A 22055-nucleotide genomic window follows, 5' to 3' on the forward strand; every position below is an offset into this window, starting at 1 on the left:
CCATCACCCTGTGAATTTTGCTCAATTATTACAACACATTCATTATAAAGCAGTGGTTCTTGTTATCTCGTTTGGCGAATTGAATAGCATTGCACAAAGCAAACTGGTTTTAATAAATTAAAAATAAGAGAAAAATTCACAATGATAATGTCTAAACATGAAACGCAGCAGTAAGGAAATCAAAACTTTTTGGATTAGCTGATTTTTTATGAATGCAAGGATATTTACAGTACCTAAATAAATTTAAAAAAAAAGAAATAACTCAAATTATCCCCATTGCATACTCACGGAATGACTAATAGATGTATCTATTTCATTTGTGTTTTGGCACAAAAGTGCATTCAAATAAGGAGAAATTTTTTTGCAAAGTAAGAATAAGTATTACCAGATAAAGAATAATATATTCCCTGATTAAAGATGTACATATGAAAAGTTATTTGCTTTTTTAATGTGACAATTATTCAAACAAACGCAAGTAAGTTAAATGTTCAAACATCAGGAGCAAAGATTGAACTCAAGGATTAGAGGGTCATCTTGTACTAGTAAATGAAATAAAAAATGGTATACCATAATTGGACACAAAGTGACTCATGGTTCGTTTTGTTTTTGGCAGTATTCTCGTTTTTGTTGTTGAGAAAATAAGCAACTACTGGACCAATTGATTTGAAATTTTCAGTGGTTTTGTATATTGTTGTTGTCGCTAGAAGGCTATTACTTCCTTCTTGGGGCTCAATGTGATTCGTTTTTCACAACGAATTTTGTGTGATGGCTTCTTCAAAATTAATAAAAATTACTTGTTCTACGACTACATTTTGCAATTCTGCGATGCATTTTGCAGCGGATCTTTCGCTACACGCAAGTCTGAAGTTTTTTCACTGTACCGTACACTCGACCAGGTAAAGTAAAGTACTGATACAACAGTTGTAAATTGAATCAAATGGTATTTCGAATCATGTTGAGACTAGATGCATGAATCATCATTGTCACAAAATCCGTTTAAGCTCGGACAGTTTGGGTAATTGACAGTTTTTTTACAGTAATTTACAGCTGCTGTTCCACAGTTTAAGCGGTCGTAATATGATTTTGAGTGAAATTGTGGATATAAGATTTTGTTTTGGCTATTGTGTCCGTATATTTGATCATTGGTCACCCGTTCCAACAATTGAAGCCAATGTTCTCAAGAATGGCAGACAACTTCTGAATTATGCTATATTATGTTACAAGATGAAATGGCTAATCGAATCGATCAAACAAACGTAGTTTTTGATAGATTGGCATGGATGAGTCTCAGACTAACTCTCTTTCTTTGACTGTCGACACTTTTCACTAAAACCTCAACAGTGTCATTTGGTCCAAGGCATTGTTTGACTTCCTCCCATCGGCCACCAACTTCTGACATGTGTATCAATCCATCTTGGCCAACTCCTACATCAACGAATACACCGAAATCTGTGACGTTAGTTATCCGTCCGGATACTTTCGTTCCGCAGCGTAGATCTTGCATAGAAGTGATACCACGACGAAACAGCGGACGACGCATTTGACTTCTGATATCCCGAAACCCTGCGTCCTGTGAAAGGCCGTCAGCAATGAGTTGTAAGGTAGGGACTCCGGCTGATAGCTTATCCGCAAGTTTTTTAACACCAATTTCATAAATAGCATGTTTCACGTTATTAATAAATTCTGGTTTCCCTAGCTCCTTAACGTCAAGATTCAAATTAGTGATAAATTTTTCAGCTAGCTCATAAGATTCAGGATGGATCCATGTTTGGTCTAACGGATTCATTTTCCAATCCACTCTGGCCTTTTTCATCTTTACTGCGGTTGAAGGTTTCTGTTTTCTTTTGCGCCCTTTTTCTGTAGTCTCTACTTCAGGTTTTTCATCGTTGTTGTTGTTATTATTATTCTCGATTTTTTCAGAATCTACCAGGTACTTGTGACTTATTCTGATGAACCCTATATAAACATAACGGACCTGCTGAAGTATGCGCACCAAGATGGTGCACAACCTGAACTCAGGTTGTGTACCAGGTTAGGGTTCAGGTTATGCGACTACTTGGTGCGCATACTTCAGGAGTACCAACATAACACTATAAAGAATAGGTATTTGATAATCATAACAAAAAGAAGTAAAACTTATTTTCTGCAAAAACTAATGATAGTTAATATAGGTGTTACACTATTGCACAAAAATCTTATATATTTTGGGGAGACCAAAATATTTCTGGTTCATGCACTACGATATGTCAAGAACTAAGCTTATAGAATGTAAGGCCCAATGTGGTATCAGGCTCGGGTTATCAACTACATCGAAATGGTTATGTCCTTACCAGCACACTGTTGAAATGTTTTTTCTCCAAGTCCTGATATTTCCAGAAGCTGCTTCCTATTAATGAAATGTCCATGTTTATTGCGATATTCGATGATCTTCTTTACTTGAGTTTTCTTCAATCCTGCTATTCGTCTTGAAATATAAACATTTAATTAACATAATTAGGTCATAAACAAAAAAGAAAGCGAACACAGTTAATATTTTAAGTGATCGTTACTCTCGCTACAGCATCCTTGCACTATATGCATACGGATCCACCTACACAAAAGCATAGAGGAAGGATAAGTAGTTGGTCCAGCAGAAACTAAATCATTACTTATCGATTTTAATCGGCAAGTATGTTGATAGGTTTTTGTCTGTCTGTTAGATGCACGCGATATCTCACGAAAGCGAGATTGAATCTGCTCCAGATTTTACATGTGCATTCATCATATGTCGGACCAGAAGCCTATTGATTTTGGATGAATTATGTCGTATAATTAGCGAGTTATTAATTAATTAGTGATGGGACACAAGGTGTCACTATGGAGTAAGAGCTTTGTTTTGGGGATCTCCTAACCTTCGATCGATAAGTCTTCGGTCTCTGACCGATATTCTCGTTGGACAGTTATTATTGATGCATAATCTATTTTTGTGCAAAAATGGTGGATTTGCAAACAGAAATGACTAAAAAATAAAAATATGCTTTTAATATGCCAGGATTGGTAGCAATATATTGAAATATGTTACGTCATGGAATTATTGGTTATTTCTCAAATAACCCTGACATAAAGTACATATGAATGTAAGTCATTACCTTATTCTGGTTTCAGCATTGGTTCAACTTATTTAAAACATGAACATTTTAATTCAACTAACTACAGTCAATTTCCTAGTTGTAAATTGTTGAAAAGTTAAAAATTTCTTACCCTAATAATGATTCATTGGCAATATTGAGGTCCACTCCCACAAATGTAACACAATCTTCAATCACACAGCCAAGTGCAGTCTTCAATAAGGTGTCTGGAATATCATGCTGAAAATGAATAAAAATATACATATCAAAAAATAACATATGACGTTTATATCTTCACCTTAAATGTTACACAAAAAACTCACGTTTTTGTCAGTCTAAGATACATAAAAATGGCTAAATGATTTTTCTATGTTGTGTATACATACACTCTAAGCAAGAACCTATCTGAAATTCCAAAGATTGGATCTTCCAAACTTAGAATAACTCCAAGTGACAACGTGATATGTTTACTACAAGCTCTGCTCAATACACACAATCAGAAAAATCTCATTGATATTCATATTAATGACATAGCTGTAATTTCTTAGTTTATCAAAAAAAACTTGTGGCACAGATAGCTTGTAGCATTCCTAGTATAAAACAAGTCAGCAAAAACTAAATATAATTTTGAAGTTCAAAACTCTACCTGATACATTCCAACTCCTATATGTTTTGGTTCAATTTTAACCAATTCCACCAGAGGGTCCTGCAATCTTCTTGCAATTGACACAGCACTCCTTAAATTTGGATCAAGATCTGGAAGTTCTTTTTGTGCTTCTGTAGTGACGCTGTATATGGAAGCCCCATTTTCATTCACAATGCAATAGACAAGATCTGAACCTCGATTTTTTGTGATAAATTGTGAAAAGAAACTCTCGCTTTCCCGACATGCAGTTCCATTGCCGATTGCGATCACACTGAACTTGTGTTTGCCATACAATCGTTGAATTTTCTGCTTTGCATTTTTCTGTGAATTATCATGTGGACAAGATAAGTTATTAGTAAATAACTGGTCAAGTTACAAACAGGATTGTGGAATCTGGGAAAGTTTATGATGGGTCCGACTCAAGGTTGTAAAAAATTTGGCTCTGATCCTGACAGTGGGTTAGGAAAACACACACTAAAATAATAAAAATTAGAAATCATGTTTTTCTATACTAAGGTTTTGTAGCAAAACAGATACATGAACATTTTTTAATTTGAAATAAATTGAAAGAAAATTCTCTGGCGCTAAGAGTTTCCCAGATATCTTGACAGAATAAAAGATACTCACTGAACCTAGATATATAACATCAGTTTCCAGGACTTCATTCCCAGTTGAAGAGATGACAGCACATTTGCATCCATTTTTGAAACCTGGATCCACGCCAAGCACAATCTGAAATGAGAGATTTAAAAATTTTGAAGTCAGTTTTTCGAAGTACTTCTGTAACATTGGCTTATCAGCAAGCTGCAAAATTTGATGTAACAATAGGAATTTTAGAAGCCACTCGGACATTTTTGTCACTCAGATTTTTTTCAAGTAGGAACCAACAGACTAAATGATCAATAAGTCTTCCTAGGAATTTTAGATTAATTGCAATAATTAAAAAATAGTCCAGGAAAAGCAGTGAAAGACAAGGCTAAACTTGTCTGCTATTACTTTTAAATGACGAGTGGTTGAAAATTTGAATCAGAATGATTGTTTGAGCATATATACCAGTTTATAGGTGCCAACGTGCGTAACCACTCTTTAAAAGACATCAAAAATTGTGAAACGGTAAAGAACAGAAAAATTTCCCTTGGGTTAAAGGTCGGGCAACATCCATGACTCAGTTGCAGCAGCGGTTCGATCTATGTCACAGAAATTGAGCGTGTCAAGAAAAAACGGAAAATGCCAAACTGGGTATTCTGACTCGACTTCTAGACACACCCTGGCTTTGAGCCTAATAAATTCAGCAGGCCGAGGGTTGTGGAGTAGTATGTATGTATAGTTGTTACCTTGCCTCGTAAGGGTGGAGTTAGTAATAACTTCTTCAAGTTTCTACTGAATACATCAACAGCTTCCTCTCTGGCTTTCTTAGTCAAGTCAGATCTAAATGATTGCTATAGTGAATTTATTTTCAAATTCTTATTATTTTGTAATAGCAAAAAAAATAACCAAAATTCAATGTAATGCAAGACTAAAATTAATGTAAAACAAACTATTTCCTGACAATTTGATATATTGAAGATTTTAACCCAAAAGGAAGAAATTTGAAAAGCTATTTTGAAAAAATGAGAAAAAGGTATGTTTTGGATTTTTAAATTTTTGTAACTTTGTATTGAAATAATTTGGTGAATTGACTCAAATCTGATTAGATCATCCCAAAGAGCACCAATTTCAGTAAAATATTTTAAATAAATTTTTTTTTCTCAAAATTTGAACACTTTCGACTGATTAATATTTGGATGGAAAAAAAACAGAAAGTCAATAGAATTGTTCTGGTAGAGAAAATATTTGCGTAACTTGAGTTTGATTGAGGTATCGATCATACGAGATAGAATTGTTCAAATTTTAGACCACATTATTGAATCAATCGTGATTTTTATCTACTTTTACAAGAAAATTTGGATAACTAAAATTTTCCGAATTTTGAACAAAGCATCATTTTATCAAATATTTTGCATTTCACCTGAGTTTGAGCTTAATCCCGTACAACTTCATTAAAAAAAAACAGAAAAACAAAACAAAAACTGTACCATACCTTGCTTTTCTTAGAACAAAAGGTTTTATGAGTCTGTTGTAAGAGTCCTCAACACAGTATTTCAACAAGTTTAAAATATCTTGTTTATGAACATTTGATGTCCAATGACTTTTGCTCCACGTTAAAAACTTGCTTTCAATTTCTTTGGAAATTGTAACTTTGACAGTGAGATGTTTGTGCGCTTCGCCCCTATTGATGGCTAAAACCTTTATGAATATACATAGAAGAGATAAAACACATTTAAAAGTCTAAAATCGAAACCGTATAGTTCTGTTCTAACCTGTTCACAGATTTTGGATTAGAGAATCATTGATATTCATAAAAAGTTAAAATATAATTTTTTAACACATTTACAGTGTGCATCAGGCAGTCTGCTGGCCAAAATCCGACCTGCCAAGCTATTCAGTTTTTGCCTCAGGTTTTTCCCTATCACGAACATTGAAAAACTATTTTTATTTCTGTGGCCCATTTAGATATCTAAAGTTGGTTATATGACCCACCGACAAAAAAAATGTTGCACACCCATGATTTAAACCAACATTGAAAAAAGGCAGCGGGATGCAGGCATGTAAAATTTGCTGCTTAACACACTTCAGCGCACTGTGAGTCTGTGACCAATGGAAATAAAGTTCAAGAGGAAAACTGGGAGGATTGGTCGGTTCAAGGTTTTCTCAAATTGGGCCCTCTACCTTTAGGGGCCCGCGAAAGAAGACAGTATTTTGGAGTGAACTGAACGTTATTTGTTTAAATACTTTGAATATAATTCATTTATACTTTGATGTTAATTTGTTGGTTTTTTATTATTAAACATGGTGAATAAAATACCTGATTGAAATCCGATAAAAACAAAACTAGTATTATTTTATTGAAAGGGAGGGAGCCATAAAGTGTGTAGAGTCTTTTGAAAGTGGCCGCAGATCATAAAAGTTTGAAAACTGCAGGTTGGGATATCAGAATAAAAAATTATTAAACCAATTCAACATTAAAGTTTCGGAAACAAGTTGGTGGAGGAGGCTGAATTAATAGCAAGAAACCCGAACCATGATAATTCTAAAAAAACAAAAATTAAACAGGTATTATATACTTGATATGATTTTAGTGACGGAAGCTTGCATATGAAATCGTGGTAACTTTGGTATTTGGTTATATCTTCATCTTGACCCTTTTTGAAGTCATGTTTTAAATCAGTCGTTCCAGCTTTCTTTGTTTCAGAATTTTTTTTTTCCATTTCTTTCTTTTTTGAAGCCGATAACTTTGATTCCAACTGCATTCTGTATGGTTGAAAGACCTCGCGAATTTTGTCCATTGTAGCTTTTTCTTTTGAAATTAAATCAGCGATAATGTACTTGACACCGGTTTCAACCTCGGACAAAGTTGATCTACCTTCTGTACGTTTAACAACCCATTTTCGTAAGTCAACCTGAATGTATTCAAATCAGAATGAAAAAGTTCAGTAACATCAACAAGCATTGCAACATCACCATTATTTATTTAAAATTTTATCTTAGAAATATAATTTTCATATCCCACAGTTTCCACAAAATGGAACAGCTTGGAATAATATGATATAATCTTCAACGAATTTGATAGTTGCACAAAACCTAATTTTTTTGACTTTCTGGTATTCTGGAACACAGCTAATGTGACGGTAGATAGAAAAAGGAGGGAAAGAATTTAATATTCATCCCAGAAGCAATCAAAGTTCAAAAGACAACCCAATCTTATGGAAAACTAAGACTACTCGTCCAGTTATCACTGAATGTCAGTTATAGGAATAGTTAGCCAGTTATTTGTTTCAGATGCATGTACTTGAAGGTCAAGGAAGCTATCACCAACCAGCAGTTATGTGACCGACTCTACGACGACGACGAGTAATCCAAACACTTTGCCAACCACCGAGCACAACAAGTACAATGCTTTTAAAAAAGTATCATAACTATGACTAATATTTCAATTTGCGTTTAATAAATCATATAAGAGAAAATTATAAACTATAATAAATAATACCTCATTTGGTTTTGACAATACGCTATTTGCAGCTTCATCAAGTCCAAGCTCTCGTGCCCTATTAGCAAGCGAACTTTTCTTCTCTGTAACAATGAAATAACCATATCAATACAAACGTGCTAAGTTTATCAAAAACTTTTCCTAAAAGCAAACATTTTAGGGGAATTGGATGATAAAAATAGTAATCCTAATCACAGTCAGAGGATCGAAGCTGCAAACTTATGGGTGGTGATCATGTGAGTGTGTGATGAATGTGAATAAAAGCGTTGTATTAATATAAAACATTAGTCAATAATACCTTTGAATGGTGCAAAAGCGTGGTCCAACTCATCTGTTGTTTGTGCACTTTGTAATGATAATTGGGTTTTCTTATCGAGATTTCCTTGTTTTTGTAAAGTTTTTATCATAGTCGAACACTTTTTCTGTACCAACCTAGGAAATTTAGCAGAAATTGGATTTTAGGCAAAGAATAGACAGTGGTAAGGATGAACCAAAACTATACTTTGAACTGATACAAATTCAATAGCACAAAAATTAGCTCATAGTGATATAAAAGAATTTTATATCAAAAATTGACTGCATTTTAAAAGTATGATACACCATGTGAAGATTGAAAATATTTTATAATCATCCCATAAAAGAGAAAAGTGCCACATTACAGCCTCTCGTTCGATTACCATGGATATAGTTAACCATTTTTTTGTTTTAGACATACAGACTTGATAAGGTGGAGGAAGCAGTAACCAACTAGTGGTTACATGAACACGAACCCCTAAACTACGCGAGGAGTCTAGCAATCCTCAAACATAATTATCCCCAAGAGGATTCAAACCTATGCAGGGTAAGCATAAGTGCGATTGCAGGGGTGTTCCTAACGCTTAAGCAAGGTCATTGAGTTGAAAAACTTTAGGTGTACTTGAGACAACAACATGTCATGTCATGTCAACATGGATTTGAAAAAGACAGTGACTACTTTTTTAAATACCCTTATTTCCAATTAAACACATACTTGCTTGCCATTACTTTTTTAAATACCATTATTTCCAATTAAACACATACTTGCTTGCCATTACTTTTTTAAATACCATTATTTCCAATTAAACACATACTTGCTTGCCATTACCTTAGTTCATTCAGCAGATTTGTAAAATTTCTCAAACTATCTGGATCCATTCCATTCGTTTGTTCTTTTCTATATCGAGCTATGAATGGAATTGTGCATTGGTCCTTTTCAACCATGTTAATCAACCGGATGACAACATCGAGACTGTAATGAAAATGATTTGTTAAATAAAACATTTAAGGAATTGGAAGGTTTATACTCAAAATTGCAATCTGCAGATCTGCAATATGTTACAGTTTTCTAGAAATATATAGAACTCCAGACCTGTAAATTATTTGATAGAAAAGTAGTTTCATAATCAATCAAGCAATCATAAAACAGAATTATTCGACGAAAACTTGTATGCCATGGGACTTGGTCTGCGTAGAGAAGAATAGAGTTAAAATTGTAATGCTTTCACTGAAAAATGAGCATCCACTTACTTCAAGTTCAACTGCCTGGCTAGAATATCTGCAATGTCCCATGATCTCGCTGTAATATCATCCATTGTACTGTTGTATTATATATACAGTATGGCAGACTGTTTAAATTTGAATATCTATAAGTATTGAAGATTAGGGGCTCCCGAAGTATGCGAACAAAGATGGCGGACATCGGAATTTAATATGTGTACTAGGTTAGGGTTAGTTAGGCCATAATTTTAGGTATAAATACTACGGGAGGCTCTTGGCTAGTCTTCGAACTGATAATAGGACTAAAATAAGGAAAATTGGAAAAAAATTATCGCCTAACCCTAGCCTGTTACGTTCCGATGTCCGCCATCTCTGTTCGCATACTTCAGGAGCCCCGAAGAATATTTATAGCGAGTTCTGAGATCTCTATAGTTTATAGACTAATACTTAAATCTGACCCCTAGCAGCCAAGAAAAAGTACTGAGAAACTGAAACCAACATTGCTACCTATGACTGTATGAGTAAGCCAAGCCTAATGTGCCCTAATCCAAAAGAACTGAAGAAAGTCGTGCTCACACTGTCCCATGCTCTTTTCTCTTCCAATGAGAAAATACGACAGTTCCGAAAATTCAGTAATAATTTCTGAATTTTAGGAGGAAGTATCGTCAAGTGAGCGGGTAATAACGCCCCAGGCTCCATGCACTTTCCTCTGCCAATGAGAAAATTGAAAATACGACAATGTTTCGAAAATAAGGTAATAACTTCTGAATTTTACAAGTAAGTGTCGTCAAATGAACGATGCAAGAAAAACCCATGCTTGACGATTGAACACGCAACGCCATTTTCATAATGCATTCACAGTGAAGGATGTGGAAACAGCAGTTTAACCTGCGATGACAATTATATCACGTTTCCATTGTGTCCCCGTGACTCCCGTCTATATCGTATAGATTCCAGGCTATCAGAAGACGTGACAGCGACTACACAATCTATTCTAATGATGGCTAAATAATGATACGCTTTATTGTACGTATCTGTAATTGTTCAACTTAAATGTCAGCAATAAAAAATTAGGAAAGATACACACAATTTTCGAACATTTTAAGATTACGCATACATGAATGCACTAAATTTTCGAACACTCTTCCCATAATAATCGTTTTATCAGCATTCGCGGGGCAGGTTTATCGAAAAAGTTACTGACAAAGAAACCCCTGTCGAAATTTAAATTACGTAATAATTCGTTAGTACATTCCCATTAAGGAAAAATAAGGAAGGCCTCGACAAGGAAACTTGATCTGTCTACCAGTCAACTAAAATAATATTATAACATTCACCGGACTTCGTTAGTATTAAAGATAAAACAAAAAATATATTGAATAATGAATAACACGTTATACGCTTTTGTGCCACTGGCTAATTATTCATTTATCATTTATAAATTAGTTATTTTGATGGCAACGTCGAAAGTGAGAGTGTTTGTCTGCGCATCTGCTATGTAGTAGGCTCTGTATAAGCAATGACATTAAACATTAATTGACATTAATTGTTTAATGTCATTGGTATAAGCAACTGGTTGAAATTATATTTTTGTGCATTGAAATATTCGCAATGAAACAGGGTCCGAACAATCAAGCACGAAAACATTTTTAAAGCCACCATGGCGAACTACAATTGACCTAGTCTAGTTCCCAACCGCTTTATATTAGTTTTTTGCCTACAACGCCGTTGAGAAAACAAAATCTTTCAGACTTGAAATAAAAACCTAGAAATCTGAAATAACAATGGGGCAGTGTAAAAGTGCATTAATGTGGTTTAAATGTTATAACACTATCAGAGTGGAATTACATCCAAACTCTTTGGAACCGTGTTTTCCTAATCTAATTTTTATAAAATCGAGTGCCATAAAAAGTCCCTGATAGAAGTGCTGCATAAGTAAAGCCCAAAACTACACCAACACCAACATGAGGTTCATAATATTTTTTCAGAAGTTTCTTATAGATACAAATATGATTAAATATCTGTGACCCACTCTCTTCTGCTCCGCGGTGAAATTATAATTTTTGACCCATTCATTGAAAAAGGTTAGCCATCCCTGGTATATATATTATTCCAGATCTTCACCATTACACCCAGCAAAATATAAACATGTTGCGACCCTGCAGGTGGTCACGAGACGCAAAACAAACGTGGGGCCGATGAAATATTTTCCTAGTGATGCCCAGAAGGATTTTTTTTTTTATCCTAGAGCCAAGTTAGCAACGACCCTATCATTGTAATATAAATTCATTTTGTCGATCAACTGCAGAGGGATTGTTATGATGAACCCGATGAAACCTCTACTTTACAGTTCAGATTTATATATAGAAGAATCAATGTCACAATTCATTCTTGAGCTCTCTTGATAACGAATACCCAACGCTAAGTAATTGAGCAATCAAACTGTTGTCCGAATTTTCAACCAGTTACTTCTAGCTTTAATTTTTAAAACGAAGCAAGTAAATTGACTATGAGCCGCTGCAGAGCTACGTGTTGCAAAACCTTTCTTTTTGATGCCTCGTTTGCAATCCTGTATTGAAAACGAAACAGTCACTAGAGTTAATTGTGTTTGTAGATGTTTGGCATGTACATGTTTTTATGTGAGATGTGTGCATTTTTACGCATAATGGGTGCCCAGTACTGCATTTATTACGCAAATATATGTTATTATTTTAGGTTCCACCCATTTCAATTTTTGGCTGGCACATTATTTGATAGTTTTTTCTCATGTGAAATGTCTTTAAGTGTACCTTTTTTTTTCTAAAAGCATATTGGTTGTCTGACATTACGCAAATATATGTTAATATTTTCTGTTACACTCATTTCATTTTTTGCCGGTCCGCGAGTACATTTTATTTAATTTTACCGATCCGCCAGGTTAGAAAGGTTGGGAACCACTAATCTAGTCAAGCCGGTATGTTAGTCGTTGAGTCAAGCTATGTGTAGGCAATCGATCAAGCTTGAAAGCATATAAAACGGAGCATCTTTCAACACGAAAACAGTGAAAATATTGTTCGTATTTCCACTTGAACGCATGATGACGTTGCTATTATTATTTAATTTATTTAATTAATAATTACAGTATGTCAGCAGTATCGATGTAGCCTACTTAGTACACAGACGTCTGTATCATCTCCACAATCGCGTTTAAGTTTACTTTATGTCCTTGATAAACAAAGCGATTCGAGGGTGCATGTCGGTCTATCTGTGAGAAACTCTGTTTAGGTCCTGGCAATCGCAAATGCCTAAATCACTCTTTCTGTCGCATTCGTTCTCACAATTGATTTTAATGTTTTATTTTAGTCAATATTGTGTCTGGCTATTTTAGTTGTATTGTGGCGTTGATTTTTAGTAACTTTCTTCATCGATTTCGCGATTCAGAAGTCCCAAAATAAGTTAGGACTAAAAGAGAAGATCTATCTAAGACTATCCCGACAGCTTCGAGTGAAGCAATATTAAAATCCGAAATCACGAGGATATATCAGGAACAGATACATTACGTCGACGAACATTTCTCCAACCACCAACGCCGAGCGGCGCTACTGAGTTGCCCATTGTTCAATGATTTGACTTGTTAAATGTCTGCTGTTGTAAAGGCAAAGACGGTCTCGTTTAATCGGACTGCGATTTCTTTGAGTTCCAAATACTGAAATAGCCGAAATTGGAACAGTACGGCCTGTACTGCTAGATTGTTGTGTAGTTCATACTAATACTTCTACCAGTGCAAGTCGAGAAACATAGTCTAGTTCTTAATGAGTTTAACGTTGGATTACCTGGTTATGGAGCTGAAATGAATTTATTGAGCAAGGCCATACAGCTGAACAATCCAAGGGCAGAAGAGATAGATAATTTAGAACCAACCTTACGCAATTAAAAATATAATTCAGTTGTTACACTGTGCTCGTTAACATAATTTATTTTCAGTACGCTGTAACGCTGTAATTTCTTGTTTCCTTGGTTGTCTTGTTTTACAAAAATCTTTGTTTTAAGTTTCCTATCATCTCTTGATGGTTTTTACTTAACACGGTTATACTGTTATAGGGTGTAAGTTGATATGTCTGTATGTTTCATTTCTAATTGTCATGGTATATTATTTCTGATTTCCTAAAACTGTAAAAAAATATTTGCTTAAATATCTAATAAAATTAGGCCTAAGTGATTCAGTCATTCAACTGTCAGACTGTACATTTGTTCAAAATCCCCTCAAAAAGTTGTTCATCATCGCAAAACTAAGATGGACTATGTGTGATGCTTATTTCAAAATCAGGATAATTTAGCCATCCATTGTTAATTGTCTTTTGCAAGCTGAACATGGCTTCTTAATTTTTAACCGAAATAAAAGCAGTATAAGTGATCTTCTTACACACCTTATTTTAGCTCTACTCAATTGTGTCTAGCACAATATGATTAAATTACAGACTTGATAAAATGATTGTTTGCTCTGTTCTATATTGGGATTTAAGAAATGATTTTATGTAATTTCAACAGTCTGAACAAAAAAGTCCTAGTCTGTGTTATCCAAGTGGCGAAATAATTTGCTTGAGAGTTGAGACCATTATCAGAAAAAGCAAAATGCAGTCCCAATTACAGAATTAAAAGGTTTTTACTATCAGGTCAGAATGTCAGTTGTTTTTATTTTGAAAGTATGATGAAATGTTATCTTAACTTTATTTATGATAATTATCTTTTTAATATGTTCTTGTTTATGTAGGACATATGTAGATATTTATTGATGTAATGGCGGGAGATTATTTCCGACCAGTGGCATACATTGCCAACAAAAACGGTGCCTACGTCTATTGCACTGTTTTCTCCAATCTTTTCATCTGTCTTCGATAACACAAATATTATATATTTTGCCAAACAAACTTGTTTTGAGCAAACCCAAGACAGTTTATAAACTGGACATTGCTGTTGAAATAACAGCAAACTGAATTGGTTTGTCAGTTATACATTTTCTTGTTCATATGCACCCTTGGGCTCCATTTTGTTGTGTTTCCGCTAATGCACAAAGAATGGCGAAAAATGATGACATCAAGAAAATGGCGACCGTTAATAAAAATGAAAACGAAAAACAGAGCTTGATCTCTGGACACAACAAGGCAGTTATATTTCAACCAGACTCAAATGATCAAAATGTATCAAATTCAAACAAGTTGGGTCTCCTAAATGGAGAACAACATAATCATGATCAAAACTTGGATAATAAGGAAAACACTAATGGAATGGTATCAAATGGAAGTTATGAATCATCAGAAGAACATAATCCTGAAAATTCAAACAAAATTACGGATAAAAATGGCTCATCTGAACCATCTGAGACCGCCAATCATCAACCTGAAAAATATAACGATTCCGGAACTATCGATTCTACTGCACAAGAACCTGATTCCACCATAGTTACTGATAAGAAAGATATTTCGAGTGAGGGCAAACAAGACACTGTTACTGAGACTATTATGTCAGAGAAAAACGGTATTCCAGAAAATGGTTTGGAACCAGAATCTATTAAAAATCCATCAGAAGGTGAAAAGCCAGATTCTGATAAAACTGATAAAAAAGAAATTCTACCTGAAGGTGCATCAAATACATCGAATGATACTGCAAATCAAACACAAAACGTTTCTGAAAACCCCACTGAAATTGACCTAAAATTATCAGGTAAATTTTAATAAATTCATACAGATCACATTTTATATTTGTGTAAAACTCTTTTTGACATTTTTTTTTTTACATTGGTACCTATTATTACCATTTAAAATTGTATGGATCAGATTTGACAATGACCATGACATCGTAATTCAAATTTAACTTGAAACTTTTCAAATTGATATTATTAATTGAACATTACGATCGATCGGTAATAAAAATGAAAACGAAAAATAGGAGGATAGATTTTATTGTTTTTATGACTATTGAAAAATGGGGAATATAGACGATTCGGAGCTGGAGCCACTAATGTTTCTAGTAGCCATGTCTATTATGGCAAGCTTTGCTCCTGCTATGGCTTCAGCTCTAACAAAATGTCATGACTCGAGGTTCCTCAGCCCTGAATGGAACACTGATTATACATTCTGATTAAAATTGCTGATATCAATTTGTTCATCTCCTCAAAGCTTTTTGGGTATTTGTCATCTTTGCTTTGATTGAGTTACATATAATACTAATAATGTCTCTATACAATGTGTATTCATTATTGTCTAATTTGTTTTGTAGGTAAACAAGAAAATGCAGATGGGACAGTTGCAAATCTTGAGGATGAAGCAGCGGCAGTTGCACAATCCCCAGACATGCGATTTCTCAAATTTGATATTGAAATGGGAAGAGGTAGTTTCAAAACTGTGTTTAAAGGACTGGATACGGATACTGGTGTCGCTGTTGCTTGGTGCGAATTGCAAGTGAGTGAATTGAATTTTAAGTGAGATATATCACGAATGATAGTATTGAATTCAAAAATGTAAGCTTTTTCATCAGTTTTTTTTATATTCCAATTAAAAGCATGCTTACTCTGGAATAGGAAATGAATATTTTCTCTAACGTCTGGTAAAATACTCTTCTTCACTTCAGAAATGGAATTGAACATAGGTATTATTAAGGGAGATACAATGGTTGCAAAGGGGGATAGGTCACCATTTAAATGGACTTCTTCTTCATAGAGGCTATTAGGGCTGTTATAGAGATGGTGCTTTTGAATTTTAGGACAACCTGAAAATCAAGTGCAAGTTGTTATGTAAAGACTCCAATGTCCTTGCTTGTTTGAACGTAATAAACATACATTTCCCCACTCCAGCAACCTTCATTGCTGAATTTATTCACTCTTTCTTCATTCCTCTGCTTGCTATCATTATTGATACAAATGTACCTGGGATTTGAAAGGACATTCTCATAATAAAATACCGGCATTGTAATATGATATGCTTCGCTATTGAATGTTTGCAATGTTCCATAACATCGTTATCACGTGCCTCACTTGTATCGAGCAGAGATTAAATATTTCATTCCTGTGTTGGGCATGTGTATGGTTGTGTTCTAATTTGCAACATATTATTCTTTACTCAATAAGGCCCACTCTCACACCTCAGTAGTATTGCGTTCTTGGACATTTTTATTTGTGGAAAATACTCTGATGATTTGTAGTGTATTTTGTGATATGAAATTTCACTTTAGTGGCAAATTTGACGTTTTGCTGTGTGGTGAAACAAATTTTGAAATATTAAAATCAAAACAAATACTGACTTTTGAGAAATACAGTTTTTACAAATTTCTCATTTATACATAATATAAAACAAATAAATTACATATGACCAATCAATACAACTGCGCCTGATCAATTATTTCCATATTACTTCATATTTTCCATTACATACGACTTTATTACAATGCCTCAATCACTATTCATTTGCTTTCTGAATTCCCTATGGTTTATGACACATGCGATTACAATCAATAAACTTATGAAGGTTGTAGACTGGACGGATTTCGGCTGTGAATGACGAGATATTTATTATCTGAACTATAAACAGTTGTGAAAGGGTTTAAATGTATAAAAATTTATTAAAATCATCATTACACATCTTTTTTATCGAATTTCCTAAAAGTGGGCTTTTTGTTGCAGTAGGCTACATGTAATTGGCTGCTGAAATTAGAACAGGACATTTTGGAATGTTTATTAATGCGATTTTGAAAAATTGAATAGTTTTAAGAAATATATATAATCACTTTGTATCAAACTATAAAACAAATAATTATCTTTTACAAGCAGGTAATGATTGTTTTATAAAAGTGCTTAACTAGTGAATTGTTTTACTCCAAACTGTAACTTATCTTGCGCTAACAATTATTTTGCCTTAAAATTTGTCAAAAAGTAACTGCAGCAATCCTCCATTGGAAGTAGGCTATTTGTGCAAAATGAAATAGTTTGTTTACCCACTACTCAATTTGTATCACAGAAACTGTTAAAATATTTGTATATATTCCAAAAAATTTTTACAAGTCTGAAGGTTATTTTGGTGAAGTATTAACTATTAATTACATATACCATACTGTATAGATATGAGATACCAATTCGAAATTACCTTGTTTGAATTGTGCATGGGTGTCACTGGTTTTTTATTTATCGAATTTCGAATTCCTATTCTTATGCTTTACCCAAATTTTCACTTTTATGTATCTTGCCTTTTCTGGTACATTACACCAGTTTATGTAATCTCGTTTGCCCATATGATTTATCGTGGGTATTTGTGTTTCTCAATTATGAACCCATGACCTTTTGAAACTAACAAAGGATAACTGGACTAAAGTTACCATCGCTGTCGAATAACGGACGATTGCGCTTCGTACGGTAACTGCCTGCAGGCTTTCAATCGTTCCTTCGCTCTTATTTATTCACGAGCGAGCAAGCATGCGTACAAGAAGGGGTGTGCTGTGGGTTGGTATGTTTCAGATTCCGAGAAAGATTTATTGAGCTTGTCATCAATTATGATCGAATCGATGACTGACCAACACATGCCCAGCTAAATATGCGGATTGTAGTATATTGTTCAAAATCGTGACAGGCTGGTCATTTGATTGGGTGGTTTCACTGAGTTGCAAAAATTTATCATGCCCTCATCACAGTTTTATTGGACGTACATCTAGATTACTGAAAATGACTGTCACAACAACAGTTGATTGTCTCATCACGCGACACTATTGCAATTGTCTGAATAATGACCGGAAACAAACTTACTTTGCCATATTTAGTTTTTTTAATTGTACATGTTATTGCATTCAATATCCTTCTACCTGATTGATGAAATTTCACTTCAACTTTGGTTTGAATACAATTCGCATTGGTAAATGTAAAACTAACGATATACGTTCAGGCACATTTAAAAATAAATCAATGATTTACGATTTTTTGTATAACTATAATATTTTTGTGATCCAATTTCTTGACGTGACAGACCTCACACAATTTTATAGGTTATAATCTTGAATACTAAATTAACAAACATTACGTCTTGAATCTACAAGGCCTATTTGCTTTGCTCAGTTCAATGTCAAAATTATCAATGGAATCAAACATCAAAATGTGTAAATTTTTATTATATGTTTTATAGCATTTTATATTGGATCTGATTCTGAATGTAGGAACGATATTGGGCCTATTGCAAAAGCAATTTTCAGTGATAACATAGGCGGGTTTCCAAAACATATGTGCGCAATCGATAACGCATCGTTTAACAGAGCCTATTAGGAAGTAATGATTAGCCCTAGATCGCCGCAACACAACACAAGCACTGTGTTAAAATATGTCTAATTTGATAACATTTTACCGTATTTAAATTGTGGTTATTTGATCATTTGAAAACGCCCGTCTTGAGACTTGGATTAAACATACATAACAAATATTTTACACTTGGCTATGCGCCATTTTCGACCACATGGAATCCAATTATCGCACGTCTCAAAATTCCATGGAATTCATTGTTTTTGAATCGTCTGTATCGCGCACCCTGAGGCGATTATTCGTGAAACTATCGCATGCCATCCGCGTTGCTCGACTATGTTGTAAGAATTTGTAATGACCATGCAATAATAAATCTGTCCATATCTTGTTTACAATTGATGGACGAAAACTTGTTGTTTCCCATTTACATTAGGCCGTTACCTCATCTCGTATCACTCCTATATCGCCAATGATGCCTATCCAGTAGAAAATACGACTAATATTAACTCTACTCTCACATTTTCTTATTCTACGGAAATGAAGAAAATCTATTGAACACTTGAATTTCTGTTTGTGTACTTCAGTAATCAAGGACGCTTTGCACGAAAGTTATATACTTTCTAGAATAGATTCCAAATTAGCTGGGTTCCGTTTCTTCAGGGTCACACTGTTCTGTTCATATACATATATTTTCCATTTCAGCACAACAAATTATCCCGGGCAGAGCGAGTTCGATTTCGTGAAGAGGCAGACATGCTGAAAGGGCTTCAACATCCTAACATTGTGCGATTTTATGATTCTTGGGAATACCAATCACCCCGTGGAAAGAAATGCATTATTCTGGTCACCGAACTCATGACGTCTGGTACATTAAAAACGTAAGTGCTCTCGAGTTCCGTCGAACACAAACTTAGCTTTAACTTAAATATGACTTTATTACTTGTTTCATTTTTTTTTTCAGATATTTACGTCGTTTTAAAGCGGTTAAGCCAAAAGTTTTACGCAACTGGTGCCGGCAAATTTTAAAAGGTCTTCATTTTCTGCACACACGCAACCCACCAATCATACACCGGGATTTAAAATGTGACAATATTTTCATTACTGGCCCCACGGGATCAGTTAAAATTGGAGATTTGGGACTTGCTACTCTCAAGAGCGCGTCGTTCGCGAAAAGCGTCATAGGTGAGTATAGTTGCATCATGCATTGGGTACTCCCGTCGTATGTGTACCATGTTGGGGTTTTATTCCGATTTTCCTAATTATTACCTGTTACGAGTTTGGGGATTGTTTGTGTTAGCCAAGTGAATATACCCCCTGTCCATAGGCTTCCGTCCCTTTACACAACTTGATGTAAAGTAGGCGAACAAAATTAGTTACCTCCATATTGTTACACATACTTCTGGAGCGCCCACTTGTTTTTGACCATAAAATGGACTGTTACTAAACCCGATTACAATTGTAGCAGCTCTTGCCTATCCAGCAATGGTTAGGGAGTTGTCTTCAATAATATTCCTTGCAATAACATCATTTGTTATTTATTAGTTTATTAAAAATTCAAAAAAACAATTTCTTGGTGCCACATGTTACTGTTTTAGGTAGATTAGGATATTAAAAGTATTACTATAGCGGGTAATAACAAGATATTAATACTTTCAATTCTCGGAGATGGATTATCCCGTTAAGTCGACAAGATTGTAAACCACCACATGTGATCTTATGTCAATATGTTAGCATTGTTATTGCCGTTAACGGATTATGCTCTTTATGTTTAATAGTTGATTTACACAAATTCTGTATAAACTCAACTTCGACGAGATTTGCAGTTCCGTTGCTTTTTCCAACGCATCAGCATCCACTTTAGGTTATTTCTGTGACTATTCTTTGACTAAATTTTCCATATAGCGTAATTTCAGTTGCTATCTGAAACATAAACTACGACATATTTCTAGTAATATTACTAAGAACTGGATAGGCCTTCTATTATTCATTTCTTTGAACGTATGGCGTAAAATAACTACTTTTAACTAAATCTTGATAATGAAATGCTGATGACAGTATGGATCAATGGCGTATTCGTAATAATGTCGAATCCAATTGAACATCGAGTTATTTTACATATATATGTGCATGTATATACGTATACATGTAGTTTGCATGAATTTTCGTCGAATTTCTTAAGTCTATTTGAGCAAAATGCCTTCACATCCCGCGTTTTAATTTTAAATCGGTACTTGATTCCCTCATTTATAACGATTGAAATTGTACCATCTTGGCTTCAATAGAAAACTGTCAACGTGCTGTGTTATATTATATATCTATCATACATACTGATATAGATATCAAAACGGTTTCATCGGTCAACCGATATGTGAATCATGAGACGTACAGATTCTAAGATGTACATATCACTTATTTTCGCAAATAGAGTAAATCGTGAAAAATGACGTTTACCTGTCCGGGGCACACAAAGAAATATCGCCGTCAACATTGAAAACAAATTCTGATCTGGAATTCTTTGAAAAGTGGCTTTTTAATTAGTCAATGCGGTGTCGAAAAAAATCATAGTCATTTTATTCCCCCCATATACAAGAAATATATCCATTTCCCTTTTTCGACTCTTTCTTCTGTTGTATGTGAATATGAATAATGAAATTTGATATTTGACAATCAAAATTTCACCTGAATTTGGTAGTATTCATTTCAAAATTGATTTACCGTTCATTGTTGGCTTCCAACAGAAAGAGGAAAATGTAATTCATCGAGCGTTGCGAATAATATCTATCTTTGTTTGCAGTACAGCGCTTATAATATGTAGAATATGCAACCGTATAAAAGCATGTTCATATATATTATTATAATGGTCATATTCGTGACATAGCTATTGAGAATAACATCGGCAATAATGCAGGGCCAATGCCGTATAGCAGAAAAGTGCCCTCATTATTGATGCGTTTGGTGAGTCTTAAGTTTATTCTAGGTACACCGGAATTCATGGCTCCCGAGATGTACGAAGAACATTACGACGAAAGCGTAGACGTATATGCTTTCGGAATGTGCATGTTGGAAATGACAACAGGCGAATACCCATACTCGGAGTGCAATAACGCCGCCCAAATTTATAGGAAAGTAACGCAAGGGGCGCCTCCACGAAATTTAGAGAAAGTTCAATCGGAAGAAATGAAGAATATCATATCCCGCTGCATTAGTCGAGACAGGACTCAAAGGTGAGAATCAAATTGTACTCTTTGTGTGGAACTGCGCGTCGAGACCACTGCAGACTAATTTACGATTGTGATAATAGAAAGTGATGTACTGGTCTTGTAAACTGGTATGGGTTGGAATATGTTTTACAGTTTTTAGCTCGCCTCACATGCTTTGATGATATCAAACAAGGGCCTTGTCCTGAGCGAATGACGTGAATAGTCGTCATAAGAAAAAGAACGAAAACGT

The 22055-nt window shown here is 34.5% G+C and overlaps 2 protein-coding genes across 7 annotated transcripts in view; one reads left to right on the forward strand and one right to left on the reverse strand.

The window, feature by feature from the left end:
- Positions 1 to 42: 42 nt before the first annotated feature.
- LOC120328488 (S1 RNA-binding domain-containing protein 1-like) lies at positions 43 to 9503 on the reverse strand. The gene is made up of 12 exons (XM_039394996.2): positions 9386 to 9503; positions 8964 to 9107; positions 8139 to 8272; positions 7841 to 7923; positions 6918 to 7253; positions 5834 to 6039; positions 5088 to 5181; positions 4381 to 4485; positions 3754 to 4074; positions 3241 to 3347; positions 2331 to 2464; positions 43 to 1956 (listed from the first exon to the last, which is right to left on the reverse strand). The coding sequence occupies exons 1-12, from the start codon at positions 9448 to 9450 to the stop codon at positions 1247 to 1249; spliced, it is 2439 nt and encodes an 812-aa protein (XP_039250930.2). The 5' UTR covers positions 9451 to 9503; the 3' UTR covers positions 43 to 1246.
- Positions 9504 to 14104: 4601 nt separating this feature from the next.
- The window catches only part of LOC120328025 (uncharacterized), a 57349-nt gene continuing 49398 nt past the window's right edge, over positions 14105 to 22055 (forward strand). For all 6 annotated transcript variants that reach the window (XM_039394402.2, XM_039394404.2, XM_039394405.2 and 3 more), the window contains exons 1-5: positions 14105 to 15055; positions 15611 to 15792; positions 19308 to 19483; positions 19567 to 19787; positions 21583 to 21829. In XM_039394402.2, coding sequence (XP_039250336.2) covers positions 14362 to 15055; positions 15611 to 15792; positions 19308 to 19483; positions 19567 to 19787; positions 21583 to 21829 — 1520 coding nt within the window. In that variant the 5' untranslated portion in view covers positions 14105 to 14361. The remainder of the gene's footprint in view (positions 15056 to 15610; positions 15793 to 19307; positions 19484 to 19566; positions 19788 to 21582; positions 21830 to 22055) is intronic.

The sequence above is a fragment of the Styela clava genome, chromosome 7 (genome assembly GCF_964204865.1).
Source record: "Styela clava chromosome 7, kaStyClav1.hap1.2, whole genome shotgun sequence".
Lineage (NCBI taxonomy): Eukaryota > Metazoa > Chordata > Ascidiacea > Stolidobranchia > Styelidae > Styela > Styela clava.